The sequence below is a fragment of the Giraffa tippelskirchi genome, chromosome 2 (assembly GCF_054371585.1).
Source record: "Giraffa tippelskirchi isolate mGirTip1 chromosome 2, T2T-mGirTip1v1.2.pri, whole genome shotgun sequence".
Taxonomy (NCBI): Eukaryota; Metazoa; Chordata; class Mammalia; order Artiodactyla; family Giraffidae; genus Giraffa; species Giraffa tippelskirchi.
The window spans coordinates 38,720,273-38,734,583 of NC_137276.1; the positions used below are offsets into that span (position 1 = coordinate 38,720,273).

The 14,311-nt window shown below is 40.2% G+C and overlaps 1 protein-coding gene and 1 long non-coding RNA gene across 9 annotated transcripts in view; one reads left to right on the top strand and one right to left on the bottom strand.

Annotated features, from left to right (window-relative positions):
* The window catches only part of SLC16A12 (solute carrier family 16 member 12), a 95,374-nt gene extending 92,278 nt beyond the window's left edge, over nt 1-3,096 (top strand). For all 8 annotated transcript variants that reach the window (XM_081555856.1, XM_081555802.1, XM_081555813.1 and 5 more), the window contains one exon: nt 280-3,096. In XM_081555856.1, coding sequence (XP_081411982.1) covers nt 280-542 — 263 coding nt within the window. In that variant the 3' untranslated portion in view covers nt 543-3,096. The remainder of the gene's footprint in view (nt 1-279) is intronic.
* An 882-nt stretch (nt 3,097-3,978) lies between these two features.
* On the bottom strand, nt 3,979-12,573 carry LOC145531968 (uncharacterized). The gene is made up of 2 exons (XR_014072888.1): nt 12,165-12,573; nt 3,979-5,346 (listed from the first exon to the last, which is right to left on the bottom strand). It is a non-coding gene; the product is annotated as an uncharacterized LOC145531968 (long non-coding RNA).
* Nucleotides 12,574-14,311: the final 1,738 nt, after the last annotated feature.

Genomic DNA, 14,311 nt, shown 5'->3' on the forward strand with positions numbered 1-14,311 from the left:
TAATATTTATTGTGTATTAAGAATAATATTATTCTTAATATAGAATGTGGTACTTCCAAGAACTTTACGTAATAACAACAATCTATTTTAGAATTTTCTCTAGAAAATAGAATGCATTTTTCAGTTGTTGCAAAATACTTTTAGATCTACTTTTTGTGTCAAAATGATAGTGGTGGTGCTAGCAATCTGTTGTTATTATCCTCACAAATTATTAGATTTGAGTGGGTAAATAGTCAAATTTTCAACTCAACAATATCATTTTGCTGTTGCTTGTTACAGGATGGCTTGTAGATACGACTGGCAGCTACACTGCAGCATTCCTTCTCTGTGGATTCTCAATGATATTTAGTTCTTTGTTGCTTGGCTTTGCTAGAGTTGTAAAGAAGATGAAAAAAACCCAGCTGCGGTTCCTTGCCAAAGAATCAGATCCCAAGCTGCAGCTATGGACCAATGGCTCGGTGGCTTATTCTGTAGCAAGAGAATTAGATCAGAAAGATGGGGAATCTGTGGCTCTAGCAATGCTTGGTTCCAATCCCACATGACCAATGGCCTTGAGCCTAGGAATCTTCAGGGCTGAGAGAGGTGGGACACCAGATTGTATATGTTCTGAAGGACTTTAGTTTGGCAGAAGCATTGCCTTCCAAGGAAATTTATTGTCTTATTAATATGTTTGTAGGGGGGTGGGAAATAGCAAATAACAAAGCAAACTGGACCAGCTGAGAGTTTCCCCATTTGGGATTTATATTCACAATTGAACTCAAAGAGGATCACACCATGGAGAATGTTAGGACACAACTGATATAATTTCCTGTAAACAGGGGTAATTTCAACGAATGACTAAAGCAGATAACGCTGGAACAGCTTTGTTTCAAACTCTCTGTCCCTCCACCTTCCTTCTTTAGTTAGAAGGTAAGCTAGAAGCCTTGACATGTAGGTTTCTTTATGCTGTTTGGGAAAGGAGGCATCCCATTTTAATCACTGCCTTTTGAAGAATCTAACTATTCTTTAAGCATTCTGTTTTACATCCTAATGAGAAGCTCCACTAGGAAGAAGGTTTAGCATCCTCACCTTCCACCACCACTGAAAGCTCATTTCCTCTGAGCAGGTGCTCACCTCTGTTGCTATCACATATGATACTTTAAATTGACAGAACACACAGAGTCAAGTGGGTGATTACTAAATCTTACCAGAAATGTTAACACTAACATTTCCCTTTTTTTTTCTTCAGAAATAAAGCACTTATTTTAACTGTAGACATTTCTGTTAGGAACAGGAAAATGTTGGCAGCATTCCAGCTGGGCAGGAATTGAATTCTTGAATCAGCAGGTCTCTGGTGAGAGTTTTCTTTTCAGATCAGACATTTAGCTTCATCATTATCCAAAACAGGGTGAGAGTTTTGCCTGAAAAATATTATTCTAGAGATGTTCTGAAAGTGAGATTTCCTTTCTCCCTGTGTCAATTATTGTTCCAGTGTCCACTGCTCTTCATCTCTTTATAGATAATCATTAAAAACTTGGTGGACCTTTTCAGCTGAATGAGAAGGCTTTGGGGGTTAGCCTCAGCACTATGGCCCTCTCACAAATTATAGCTTTGGTCAGGAGAGAGGAAGGACAAAGTTAAGGAGGCTAGTGGTGTGTTGTTTTATAGTTCATACAACTCTTTCACACACCTTAAGTCACTGGATTAGAATAGTTCTCTCATTTCCAAGTACCCGAGCTCCCTATGGTTTGGGTCTTCAGATTGAAGAGGGAGGGCGTGGGGAGATAAGAGAGCGGTCAGACCCCCAGCCTGTCCCTAACCATTTAAGTCCTCTGAACTATAATCCTCAATCCCAAATCATGCTGCACTTGTAAATAGGGGCAAGTTATACATTTGAAAGGAGACTTTAATTAATTAAACATTTTAAATCTGGAGACTTCCCTGTAGGTGCGGTGGTTAAGACTCCACGCTTGCAATTCAGGGGCCTCAGGTTCGAACCCTGATTGGGGAACTAAGATCCCATGTGCTGAGCCCTGTGGCCGAAAAAAATTTAAGTCTGAACCTCAAGGAAATATTTTGACCCTGAAGGTCATTCAGTCCACTGTCCCCAGAGAGGTATCACAAATGCCTGGACACAGGTACTGAAAGAAAAAACACAGCCATGAGGGGGACCCAGGTTGGCTAAGTATATTCAGCAAGAATCTTTGCCTATAACTGGATTATTTTTAAAATTACGTATTAATACAGTGCTTTCAGAATGAAACGCTGACTGGATTTGATGGCAGAAAGCTAGTATCTCATAGGTGTTTTCCAAAGAGAAATTTGAACGTTTCCTGTTATTTTTATACTTAGTTTGAAGATTTAGATGTGAAACCACTTTCTTTGTCATTTGCCATTTAAAAGCAATGTTTGGAAAATATCTGTAAACAGTCAAAGTTAAAATGAAGTAGTATGTGTTTGGAATAACACTTTATGCTAAATGTCATTTCTTAAATCTTCAAACCTAAAGATTGTTTGAAATATGAAGAGTTATAAATATTCCTATACATGTATTTTCCTATGCTGGTCACAGTAAAATTGTGTTTATCTTGTTCTGCAATGTGATTTCTCTAAAGTATTATAAATATTCATGAAAAATGAGCATAGAGATCAGAGCTTTTAAAAATTTGTATAAAATATTTGGGATATTCTGACTTTATATGTGCATACATTTGTATTTTATTTTTCTTTTTGGAGCAGCATTTTTAGAAAACGAGTAAGGAAAATGTAGATTTTAGAGATTACCATTGTCATCTATACAAAATTTTACGGTTACGTTCCATGTGCCTATACTGTTTTATTTTAAAATGGAGGGACTCATGAGAATGATGTGTTTGTTTTGTGGAATCAAGAACAAAATTGTGGTGGGATGATTTTACATCTTAAATATTTCTTTATATTACTGCAAGTTCTACATTGAAATTGAGTAAAAAAAAAAAAGCAAAAGAAATATGTAACTTCTGTAGATACACTGTACCATTTGACTTTTTTTTTTCAGATTGTGACTTCACTAATAGATCAGATATTTATGATAATATTTTCTTATTTCAAAAGCATAATAAAATGAGTTTATAGTCATGTTTGGAAAACATTTTTGCCCTGCACGAGGTGTTTAAATTGGATTATGAGTGGGTCTGTCTGAGGTCAAGCCAAGATGTCACTGGCATATAAAGATGTGGTAAGTAATCAAATAATTTACAAAAGCCAAAACCATTTATTGAGTACTTCATTATGTTAGCTGCTGTGCTAAGCGCTTCCTTGCAATGTCTTACTTAATCCCCATAATAACCTATATTTTCACCCTTTCATGAACATGGAAATTGAGGCATCAGGTCCCATGACTTCTGACTCAGTAGTCACTGCACCATTTGGAAATAAGCCCTTCCTTGGGCAGATAAAATCCTTTAGATTATGCTTCAGTCTTCCAGTTAGTATAGATGAGAAGACCCTGGATTGGAAATTTCCAAGACTTCCTAAGAGTCTGGTTCTATTAAGACCACTACTTCTAGGCTTAGTGGTTTAATTTGTTCTCTGTTGATCCAGACTCCTCTTTGGGAGCATTTGCATGTGGGGGCACATGGAGAAGGTTGGGGAGCATGCTGTGCATGACCAAAGTCATGCTTAATCAGTCAGGAAGTGCGTTCCTTCTGAAATCCCTACACCATTGCCCCGTGATGATGAAGATGGTGATATCTATTTGGCACTCACCTTCCTGGGCCCAATAGATCTAATTCAGAAACTGCTTATTGACGTGAAATAGTGTGAATTCAAGATAGAGATCCAAGTTTCTCTTCTTATACTTCAAAGTTTTGAGTCTTTTTTAACCCTGCCAAACCATGCATTTTTATACCTGTTGCCAGAGCAGCTCCCAGTAAGAGATAACTGGGGTTTTGTCCCATTAGCACAGAGAAACATTTGGTGGGAGCAGTGAGGAAAATAATAAATAATGACATAAAGAGAAACGTTTAAAATATTTTACTAATGATGAAACTTTCCAAACATAGACAAAACCAGAAAGAAAAGTACAATATACTTGAAGTACCCATTGTCCCAGCATCTACAGTTCTTTACCTCTTTGCATCCACTCCTGATGAAGCCATTTGAGATAATGTTGATAGGACATGTCTTCCTTCAGTTGTCAAGGAATAACTAAATTTCGCGAGAACAATTTGTTCATGCTAGTCGAGGGTACGGGTGGTCAGTGTCACATATTAAAGGGCCACATCATTACCTACACGGCTGATGGGGACCCCTCTCTTGCTGTGGGCTTCCTTCAGGTGTCTGAATTGCAGGCTAAAACTCTTCCTTTCCTAGCCTCCTTGTGATCTATCTACCTGAAGCTTGCGTGCCTATGTGCTAGGTCGCTTCAGTCATGTCTGACTCTTTGCAACACTATGGGCTGTAGCCCACCAGGCTCCTCTGTCCATGGGATCCTCCAGGCAAGAATACTGGAGTGGGTGGCCATGCCCTTCTCCAGGGGATCTTCCTGACCCAGGGACTGAACCTGAATCTCTTACATCTCCTGCATTGGCAGGCAGTTCTTTACCACTAGTACCACCAAGCTTAAGGAAGTGTCAAATAAGTGAAAAGTGCTTCCGATTTCTGGAAAAGAGTGATCACTATTAACTTGCATTATTACTGTTAATTATTTAAGTGTCAGAGGCCTCTTTGAAGGGGATCCAGGCTCTAAGATTGGTCTAAAATTAAATACAAACACTTTTATACTTTTCTTAAAAATTTGTGACCCCATGGACTGTAGCATGCCAGGCCTCCCTGTCAATCACCAACTCCCGGAGCTTGCTCAAACTTTTGGCCATCAAGTCGGTGATGCCATCCAAACATATTTTCTTCTGTTGTCCCCTTCTCCGCCTTCAATCTTTCCCAGCATCAGAGTCCTTTCCAATGAGTCAGTTCTTCGCATTAGGTGGCCAAAGTATTGGAGTTTCAGCTTCAGCATCAGTCCTTCCAATGAACACCCAGGACTGATTTCCTTTGGGATGGACTGGTTGGATCTCCTTGCTGTCCAAGGGACTCTCACGAGTCTTCTCCAACATCACAGTTCAAAAGCATCAGTTCTTTGGTGCTCAGCTTCCTTAATAGTCCAACTCTCACACCCATACATGACTACTAGAAAAACCATAGCTTTGACTAGACGGACCTTTGTTGGCAAAATAATGCATTGAAAATGCTTTGACATTAAAAGGCATTAAAATTAGCATTTTAAAGTGCAGCCCTTTTAAAGATTTCCCATAAAACTGTTACTCCTGTGATGGCAGGTTAGGTCTTTTCCCCCTGTCACTTGAAATGATGGATGAGTTGGTCCCGATCCTAGGAAAAGTGAAGACATGTTCTCAGTCCCTGTTTTTTCAACAGGGCCCTGAGCAGAGTCTGAGTGTGTTTCAAGTGGGAAACACCGAGGGGGAAGAATTTGGACATCTGACTCAAGTTTCTAAAGGTCAAACAGGGAGGGGGAAAGCCTTTTTTTTTTCCTTTAATTTTTTGGCCACACCACATGGCATGTGGTATCTTTGTTCCCCAACCAGGGGTCGAACACCCCCCCCCCCCCGCCCGCCGCTGAAGCATGGTATCTTAACCAGTAGACTGCCAGGGAAGTCCCGGGGCAAGCCTGTTTCAGAATCACTGACGTTACACACTGGAATATGGCCCATGATATCCTGCAGGGTGACTTCTGCCTCACTTCCAAACCTCCTGTTGGGCTACACTGTTCTCACCACACTGCAGTGCCCTGTTCTGTTTCCAAAGTTGTTTTGCATACATTGATCCCTCAGGATACTCACTTCTCACCCTTTGGGCCTCAATATAAATGTCACTTCCCTACCCTGAACCGTTGCCTCCATCTAAATTACTTATTGGGCTTCCCAGGTGACGCAGTGGTAAAGAATCTGCCTGCCATTGCAGGAGACACAAGAGACATGGGTTCAATCCCAGGGCCAGAAGATTCCTTGGAGTAGGAAATGGCAACCCACTCCAGTATTCTTGCCTGGAGAATCCCATGGGCAGAGGAGCCTAGTGGTCTCTAGTCCATGGGGTCCGAAAAGTGTTGGACACGACTGAGCACACAGGGCACACAAATTACCTATCACACTATCACCACCAGCACGATACGTTCTTATAGCACCCTGCTCTTCTCACCAGAGAACATATTTTAATTATAATTCCATATTGACTTGTGTGTTTATTTTTAAATGTCATCTTTACAAAGCCACAAGCTTTCTGAGGCTAGAGATCATACTGACTGACTTGCCAGAGTCCAGTGCCTAATCCATAGTCACTCAATAAATACTTGGTGAATGAATGAGTGAAAACAACAAACGAACAAAGAAAAAAGAACAAAGGAAGCAGCTACTAAAGAGAATTATAATGCATCGAGGGTGGGGCTAATGAAGGTCAGGTTTGCTTGAAGTTTCACACTCAGAATGCATAGAATATGTTGAATACGCAAGCGTTAGTTGCTCAGTGGTGTCCTACTCTTTGCAACCCCATGAACTGTAGCCCACCAGGCTTCTATGTCTATGGGATTCTCCAGGCAAGAATACTGGAGTGGGTTGCCATTCCCTTTTCCAGTGGATCTTCCTGACCCAGGGGTCAAACCCGGATCTCCCACACTGCGGCAAAATTCTTTACCATCTGAGCCAGCAGGGAAGCTCCAAGGTAGGGTATGTTGGATGTTCCCAATTCAGTGGGCCAAAATAGGACACCCGATGAGAAGTGTCCTATATAAGAAGCAGGACCTCCAGAGCATTGAGTATCAGGAGCAGGTTTGGGAAAGGGAATAAAAGTGGCAAAGAGAAGAGCTGGTAGAAATACACTAAATAAAACTTAGATTGAGGCCTGAATGTAAAAATGATACGACTATGTTGAACTGAGACTAGTTTAATTAAATAACTAAAATAAATAAATTAATTTAAAAAAAAGAAAAAAAAAACTAGCAAATGCCCTGAGGAAAAAAAGAAAAAAAAAAAAAATAATAACTCTGTTGTGCTCAAATTGAGCACAGGCCCAGGCCCCGGCATGGGGCACTGCCCATGCAAGGAAACCCTTGAAAGTTGGGAAAAAGTGGAGCACATGTGCCTCATGTGTGAAAAAATGGGGTTTCAGTTACAGGGACCAAACGAGCTGCTTTTACTTGACACTAAAACCTTGCACCAGGATTTGACCAGCAGCAGAAGTCCCCCACTAGAGTCTTAACCTGCTCTAATAGCTGGCTTCTAACTCACAGGGTGTGACTAAAAATCAGATGGATGCTGACAAACTTTTTTAAGAGTTGGTGAGAGGAGTTAATCAATGACAACTGTTTATTAAGCACCTCCTTGGAATCTGGCACCATGTTATATATAGCGGGGAATTCAAAACACACCTACTACCCTGTCCATTGGTCTCAGGTGTACTGACTAATTGGTAAATTGAAACGAACACAGGTGAGAACCACCACAGAGGTTTTCAATGCTGAACTGGGGCTAAGGGCACTGCATACTCTGGAGGTTAGGAAAGGAAGAATTCACGAAGGGCCAAAGAAATTTGAGATGATTCCGATGAACTCCGGTATGGAACTGAGTGGGTTGGAAACAGCCTCGTCTGTTGTCAGGGGAAGAAGCTGCGGAGTAAGGGGAAAAGATGTGGGGAAGCTGCTTTATGCAGCTACCTGAGGTTCTAGTCGATTCCTAAAAGTGAAAGTAGCTATGTCCTGTCCTACTGTTTGTGACCCCATGGACTATACAGTCCATGGAATTCTCCAGGCCAGAATACTGGGGTGGGTAGCCTTTCCTCTCTCCAGGAGGATCTTCCCAACCCAGGGATCAAACCCAGGTCTCCTGCATTGCAGGGGGATTCTTTACCAGCTGAGCCACAAGGGAAGCCAATTCCTGAGGCCAATGCAAAACCATGCATAAGCTGATAGTAATAAATATCTTGATGAGGGGATCCACAGAGGTGTCTGGAACTTTGGGGACGGCTGGGATTTGGGGTTGCATTTGCTGTGTCTAAAAACTCCCTGGTGGCTCAGACAGTAAAGAATCTGTCTGCAATGCGGGAGACCCAGGTTCGATCCCTAGGTTCAGGAAGATCTCCTGGAGAAGGGAATGGCTACCCACTCCAGTATTCTTGCCTGGAGAATCCAGTGGACAGAGGAGCCTGGCGGGCTACAGTCCATGGGGTCACAAAGAGTCTGACAGGACTTGTGACTAACACTTTCATGTTCACTTCACAAATTAAAAAGATTTTCAGAGCATGGGCTTATACTTTAATAATTACTTCTCAACCCTAAAAAGGAATAATTTGTATGTTTTTTCTTCTTAAGGGGTCCAGAGGTTCAAGAAGGTTTTTTGGTGGTTTTTATTTTTAAATAACTATACCTGTTATGCAGCACTGCACTGCCATCTGCTGGAATTATTGAGACCACTTCCCTAAAGTTGGTGCTTCCAATTACAGCTTAACTGGACAAGACCAGGCTTAGAACAAACGTTAAAATTTGTTATTTCCTTCTCTTCCCTCCCTCATTTCCTACTCGTGACCCATCCCACATTTATCCTCTTCCTCTTGCAAGTATCAATACAAATATAGGGATAACGATGCTGTGTTGTATTTTTCTGTATATATTTTTATTTCCTAGGTCACTTCTCTATTTAGAATATCAAAGTTAATATAAGTGATGATTTTAATTGACCTAACGAGGGATTGTTGTTTTTCAGTTGCCCAGTCGTATCCAACTCTTTGCAACCTCATGGACTGCAGCATGCCATAGGCAAAATTTAATGTGAAAACGTGTTTTGAGCCCTCTGTGGACTTTTTTGGGAATTCAGATTGCCCTCCTGGGTCCTCTACTATTGTGTTAATTGGTTTGATATAAGTTGATAAAGGATTAAGTTAAAGTATAAGGTAAAGTCTCAAACACATACCAGAAATCGAATTTGAGAAATGTTGAAACCAAATGAATAGAGGAGTGTATTCTGTGTAATTTGGAAGCATAAAGCATCCTTGTTTTACTGTATACAAATTATGCTGGATTTAGTGATTGAATTTACTTTTAAATGTGTAATTCCTATGAAATTGTAAGGGGCTGCTATTTATTTATTTATAGCAACAATTGCCTTCAAAGGAGAGTGTATCATACAAACATTAAGGACTTTTTGTTGAACTAAGCAACTTGAATTTGGTTATGCATAAGTGGGTCTGTATATGAGGATAAGAGAAAACTGAATTGTTCTTTTTAAGGAAATCAGTAGAATTGGTTCTTATTTCAGAACAGTAGAGATAGGGAAGGAGGTAAGGCCCAGAATCAGGGCAAGAGGCAGAACTATCAAGAAATGGTTGAAGGTGTTTCCTTCTTTTCTTCTTTCTTGTTTCCCTTCAATCCATCTCTCTTTTCTTTCTTTCCATCTTTTTTCGCATCTCCATCTTTCCTTCTATGCTTTCTTCCTTTCTCTTCCTTTAAAAGAGTGATTATCTAATATTAAATTATTAAGTTATAGATTCTCTCCTAAACTTTGTCAATAAAGGGTTTTTATATACAAATGACCTGTAAGCAGTTTTCAGTTTCAGTGTTTGTTTGGTTTTTATGTTTGTTGTTTGTTTTGGTGAGATTGGGGTAAGGCTGCTCGAGTTAAAATGGTATGGAAGAGGGAAAGGATGTGAAGGTTAAGTGTCTCTTAAACTAAATTTATAATCAGTGGAATTAGGGTCTCAGAGCTACTTTCCAAAGTCCGTGGCTTGGAGGTTCAAGGCAAGGTTTGCTTTCTTTTTCGAGGAAGTTATTCCAAATCTCTGATTTTTAACATCCAATGCATAGGACGACTGAGTCCCTTGATTTCTTGGGCCATTCTCTCCAGTGGTGTCAGAGCAGCTGTTAATCCCTATCCCTTTCACAATTCATTCCAGGGAGTTTGGAACTCTCAGTGAAAGTGTTGGGTGACCTATGACTGTAGAACTTCTGTCTTTCATGTGATTCTCTGTGGCATTTTCCTAGTTTCTGTAAAGATTGGTCATATCTCCCCACATCCTTCATTCTAAATTTTAGAACTATCTAGAAAATATTGTATAGTATATTGTATTCTAGAACCAGACATCCAGGATTTGGATCCTTTTTCTACCTCTTATTAGCTATGTGACCTTCGGCTTACTTAATATCTCTAAATTTCAGTGTCTTCATATGCAAAAGGAAATAACAAAAATGTTTATCTGTAGGGATTTTGTGAACATTTTGTAAGTTTAATACATGCAATGCACTTAGAACAGCACGTAGTACACATTATATTCTATGTAGCTATGAGTTAGCTATGGCTATTCACGTGTCACTATGTATGTGTCTATGTATGTGGCTGAGCTAGCATTCTCTCCTTCCCAGGGCTTTGCTCCAATCTGGTGGTGAGTTAGGGACATGTTTGGAGGAAACCGACCTAGAGGCTCACTTCTGAACTCTGGAGTACTCATCTCTCTCTTTCTTTACCCTCAGCCCATTTTACCCTTTGATGCTGGAAGAAGCTTAGATAGGCATCGCTTTTCCTGAAGGACAGGAAAGGCCAGTGTCCTCGGTGTCTTCAGTGTTCAATCCAAGAGACATCAATCCATGCTTGTCCTTCAGTTTACCCATGAGGCACCTGTGTGCTCCCATGAGATATGGCTTTCCCAAAACTTATACATCTCACCTTCTCACCTTCATTTTTCTGTTGCTTACTCTGCTTAGGCCATCATGATAGGAGATATTAAGAAGAAGATTCTAGTCACTCACTTATAGAGGACCCCTAAGTTCAGAGCAAATAGAGGAACATATACATGGCACTTCTGCGCATGTTTCTAGTAATTAGATCTGTTTTTTAATTCACTTGAAGTACAATAAAATGCTTTATGAACACATTTATCTTAGGAAATAAGACACTGCCAGAGAGGGTGGGAGTTGTTTGGGGTGGGATAGGTATGTGTGGCTTGATCACAGGACAAGAGGAAACTAAGGCGGAAAAGAAACCACATCTCAATGATCCAGAGAACTTTGGCTAAGAAGACAATTGCAGAGGAACAAGAGGCTGTGGTCCTGGGAGAGAAGTGGGAGAGAGGAGTGGAGAGGTAAGATCTTCCCCAAACCTCTGATTCTACATTATTCTTGCTTATTCCTTGTTATTTCCCCTAACCTTGTTATTCAGAGAGCTTCCACAGGGTAAAAGTTGTATGTAAACTTGGGCTGTTGGTGGGACTTCCCTGGAGGTTGAGTGGCTAAGACTCTGCACATCCACTGCAGGGGGCATGGGTTTGATCTCTGGTTAGGGAATTAAGATCCTGCATGCACAGCCAAAAAAAAACCACCCCCAAGACTTGAGCACTGCTATTAACTTTCACCTACCACATAGTTTCCCTTAGGATTTCTACTTACAAATGGAACATTCAGACAAGGCCTCCCACTGAAGTTATAGTCGTTTCCTTACCTAAATGATTCTCAGAACCATGTGGGTACTTTATAAATATACAGGGCCCACCCCTGGAGGTTCTAGTTTAGTAGGTCTATATTGGGACCTGGAAATTTGATTTTTTTTAAAAACTTCACCAGTAGTTCTGATTTAGGTTTATGTTTATGAACCACTGATGGGCTTCCCTAGTGGCTCAGACGGTAAAGAATCTGCTTGCAATGCAGGAGACCTGGGTTTGATTCCTGGGTCGGGAAGATTCCCTGGAGTAGAAAATGGCAACCCACTCCAGTATTCTTGCCTGGAAAATTCCATGGACAGAGGAACCTGGCAGGCTACAGTCCACGGGATCGCAAAGAGTGGGACATGACTGAGTGACTTTCACTTTCACTTTTATGAGCCACTGATAAACTGGAGAGAGAGTGGACTGTAAATTAGGTCAGATCCAGTTTTTGCAGAGGAACAAGAGGCTGTGGTCCTGGGAGAGAGGTGGGAGAGAGGAGTGGAGAGGTAAGATCCCTTGTGTGATTCTGATTGTTACTTACCTAACTTCTGAGGAGTTGCTCTATTCATTTGCAGTGTTGATATAGTTAAATAAGGCAACATATTAAAGTACCTTTTAATGAATGCAAAGCAGTTATTTTGATATGGGCCTCTACCATTAGACACATATATTTGTACAAGCTGACCACATGGATAATCTGTCTTTTGATGTCCAAGTCATCTCATACTCACTTTTATCATCTCCCTTTGTCACTTTGAATTTGGACTTGTCCAGTTCAAGGCCTGTAGACCTCATGGCAGCTGTGAATAAGGTGGCGATGGCTTCTTCTGGGGCTACTCAGCTCTGTTGAATACAGGTCATTATTTTGGTCATCACAGTCATCTCTGGTACTTCAGGTACATTCACAAGCTGTAATACCTCTGGTTATTCGACCTATTTCTTGAAGTTGTCTGAATCACAGTTGGTGGCAGTTACCACCACGTGAGTATAACTTCTTCCCTTGGTTCACCTTCCACACACCACGGCCCCTACCAGGCTGCCTTCAATGATGCTGAGAACAGATCTGAGGGGATAAAGAGGAATAAGAGGACCAGATTAAAATCCCAACAGAAAAGTTTATGGGGGCTACATTATTGACTCGAGTTTGAATGACTAACTCCTTTTTGAAATACTTTACTTGCTACAGAGAAATGTATGGAGTGGGGAAGAAGGCACGAATGGAGTGGGGAAGAAGGCACAATTTGAATCTATGTACTTTCAGTATTTTGGGCTGTCAGTGTTCCAATCCTGATTTTCTTGGTAATTCCACCCCTACCACTTGCAGTCCATATGCTTCCAGGGAAGTCAGCTTTCTCTTCATTCCTGGTTTTCTGGGTCAGCTGTGTCTCAGGCCTAACTAATGAACATGGTCACTTCCTCTTTGGCCAGGATGACTTATTTGAAAATGGTTATGTAACCCAAGATGGCCCTATCAGAGCAAACCTGGGATTCTCAGATGGTTGTGGGAGGAGATGCGGATTTTTCCACTGCATAGAGACAACAGTGCATGTGGCCCCCATAGGAGGATCACAGAGGTAGTTTTCTCAGAATGGAGCCAAAGTTGATAACTCAGTACTGAGGAGAGACTGTGACTTTGTCTTGATCACACTGTTTTGAGATCAAGCCTTGTTTGAAAACATGATGTACTGGTTTCTTATTAAAGACAGCTTAACCTGGGTTTTCTATTATCTGTTGTTACTTGCATTGGATAGCATATTATACACAAACATGTCCTCAACTATTTCTTGAAGAGATATGGATCATCTGAATTGAAGTGCTGTATACTACCAAGTAACGTAAAACACTTTGAAAAGCCAAATGCTCAGGGATAGGATATGAAAGGCATGCCTTAAAATGGCGTGTGTGGAAAACTACACATAAGTAGGTAGTAAGTGGATATTATTTTGCCTAAATTAATATACATATAATCCCTAGAAAATACAAGGGATCATTCTACCAGAGTCCTAAAGCCTCATTTTAGGTATGAAGTTAAACCCAGGCAAAGGATAAGGACAATTTGGAGAGAATTCAAAATAACCATGATGAGGAAGAGATTTCAATATGTCTTATGAGGGTGGGTGTAAGAAAACTGCATTTTTAACTTAAAGAAGTTTCAGGGGACACATGGCAATTGTCTTCAATTACTTTAAGATATATGTAGTAGACATTTGGTTTTTGGCTATTCAGCATTACTTGACTTCCAACAATAGCCATATGTATTTGGTGATTTATTTGTCCCTTCAAATTTATCTGAAATTAGTGGTGTCCCTGGACTATTAAATTACATCAGCCACTATATTCTCATTTTTGCCTAGGTCATTTTAGCTGAGTTTTCTGATTTGCAATCAAGAGTTTTAACTAATGCAAAATGTCACCTCTAGGAAGGCTTAGATCTTTGAGGTCCCTATAGGCCAAAATGTGTCGACTACAGGCTAGGTGTCTTCCATTAAATGGAAGAAACAAATTTCAAAGAATAAGGACTATCTGAAGATGAAATTATCATTTAGGAAGATAATTCAGTATTCAAATTTTGATGGTTAATTAATAAAGGTGAAGTTTGAGGTCTTTTTTTTTAAGTAAGAGTCTATGAAAGTATCTCTAAATACTTATAAATTTTAAGTAGGCAAGCACAATTATTGACAAAATTTAAAGTTAATTTAGATTAATACAGTTGTATTTTTCATGATTTTATACTTTTATACTAATGTTATACTTTCTTAGTATGTTATGCTTCTTATATATTTCAAAATTTTTGTATCTAGTGGATTTTAAAGTCACTTAACAGACCTAAAAGTCTAATGTTTAAATATAGAGGTTTATAGTTGTATCTCTGTTTTGA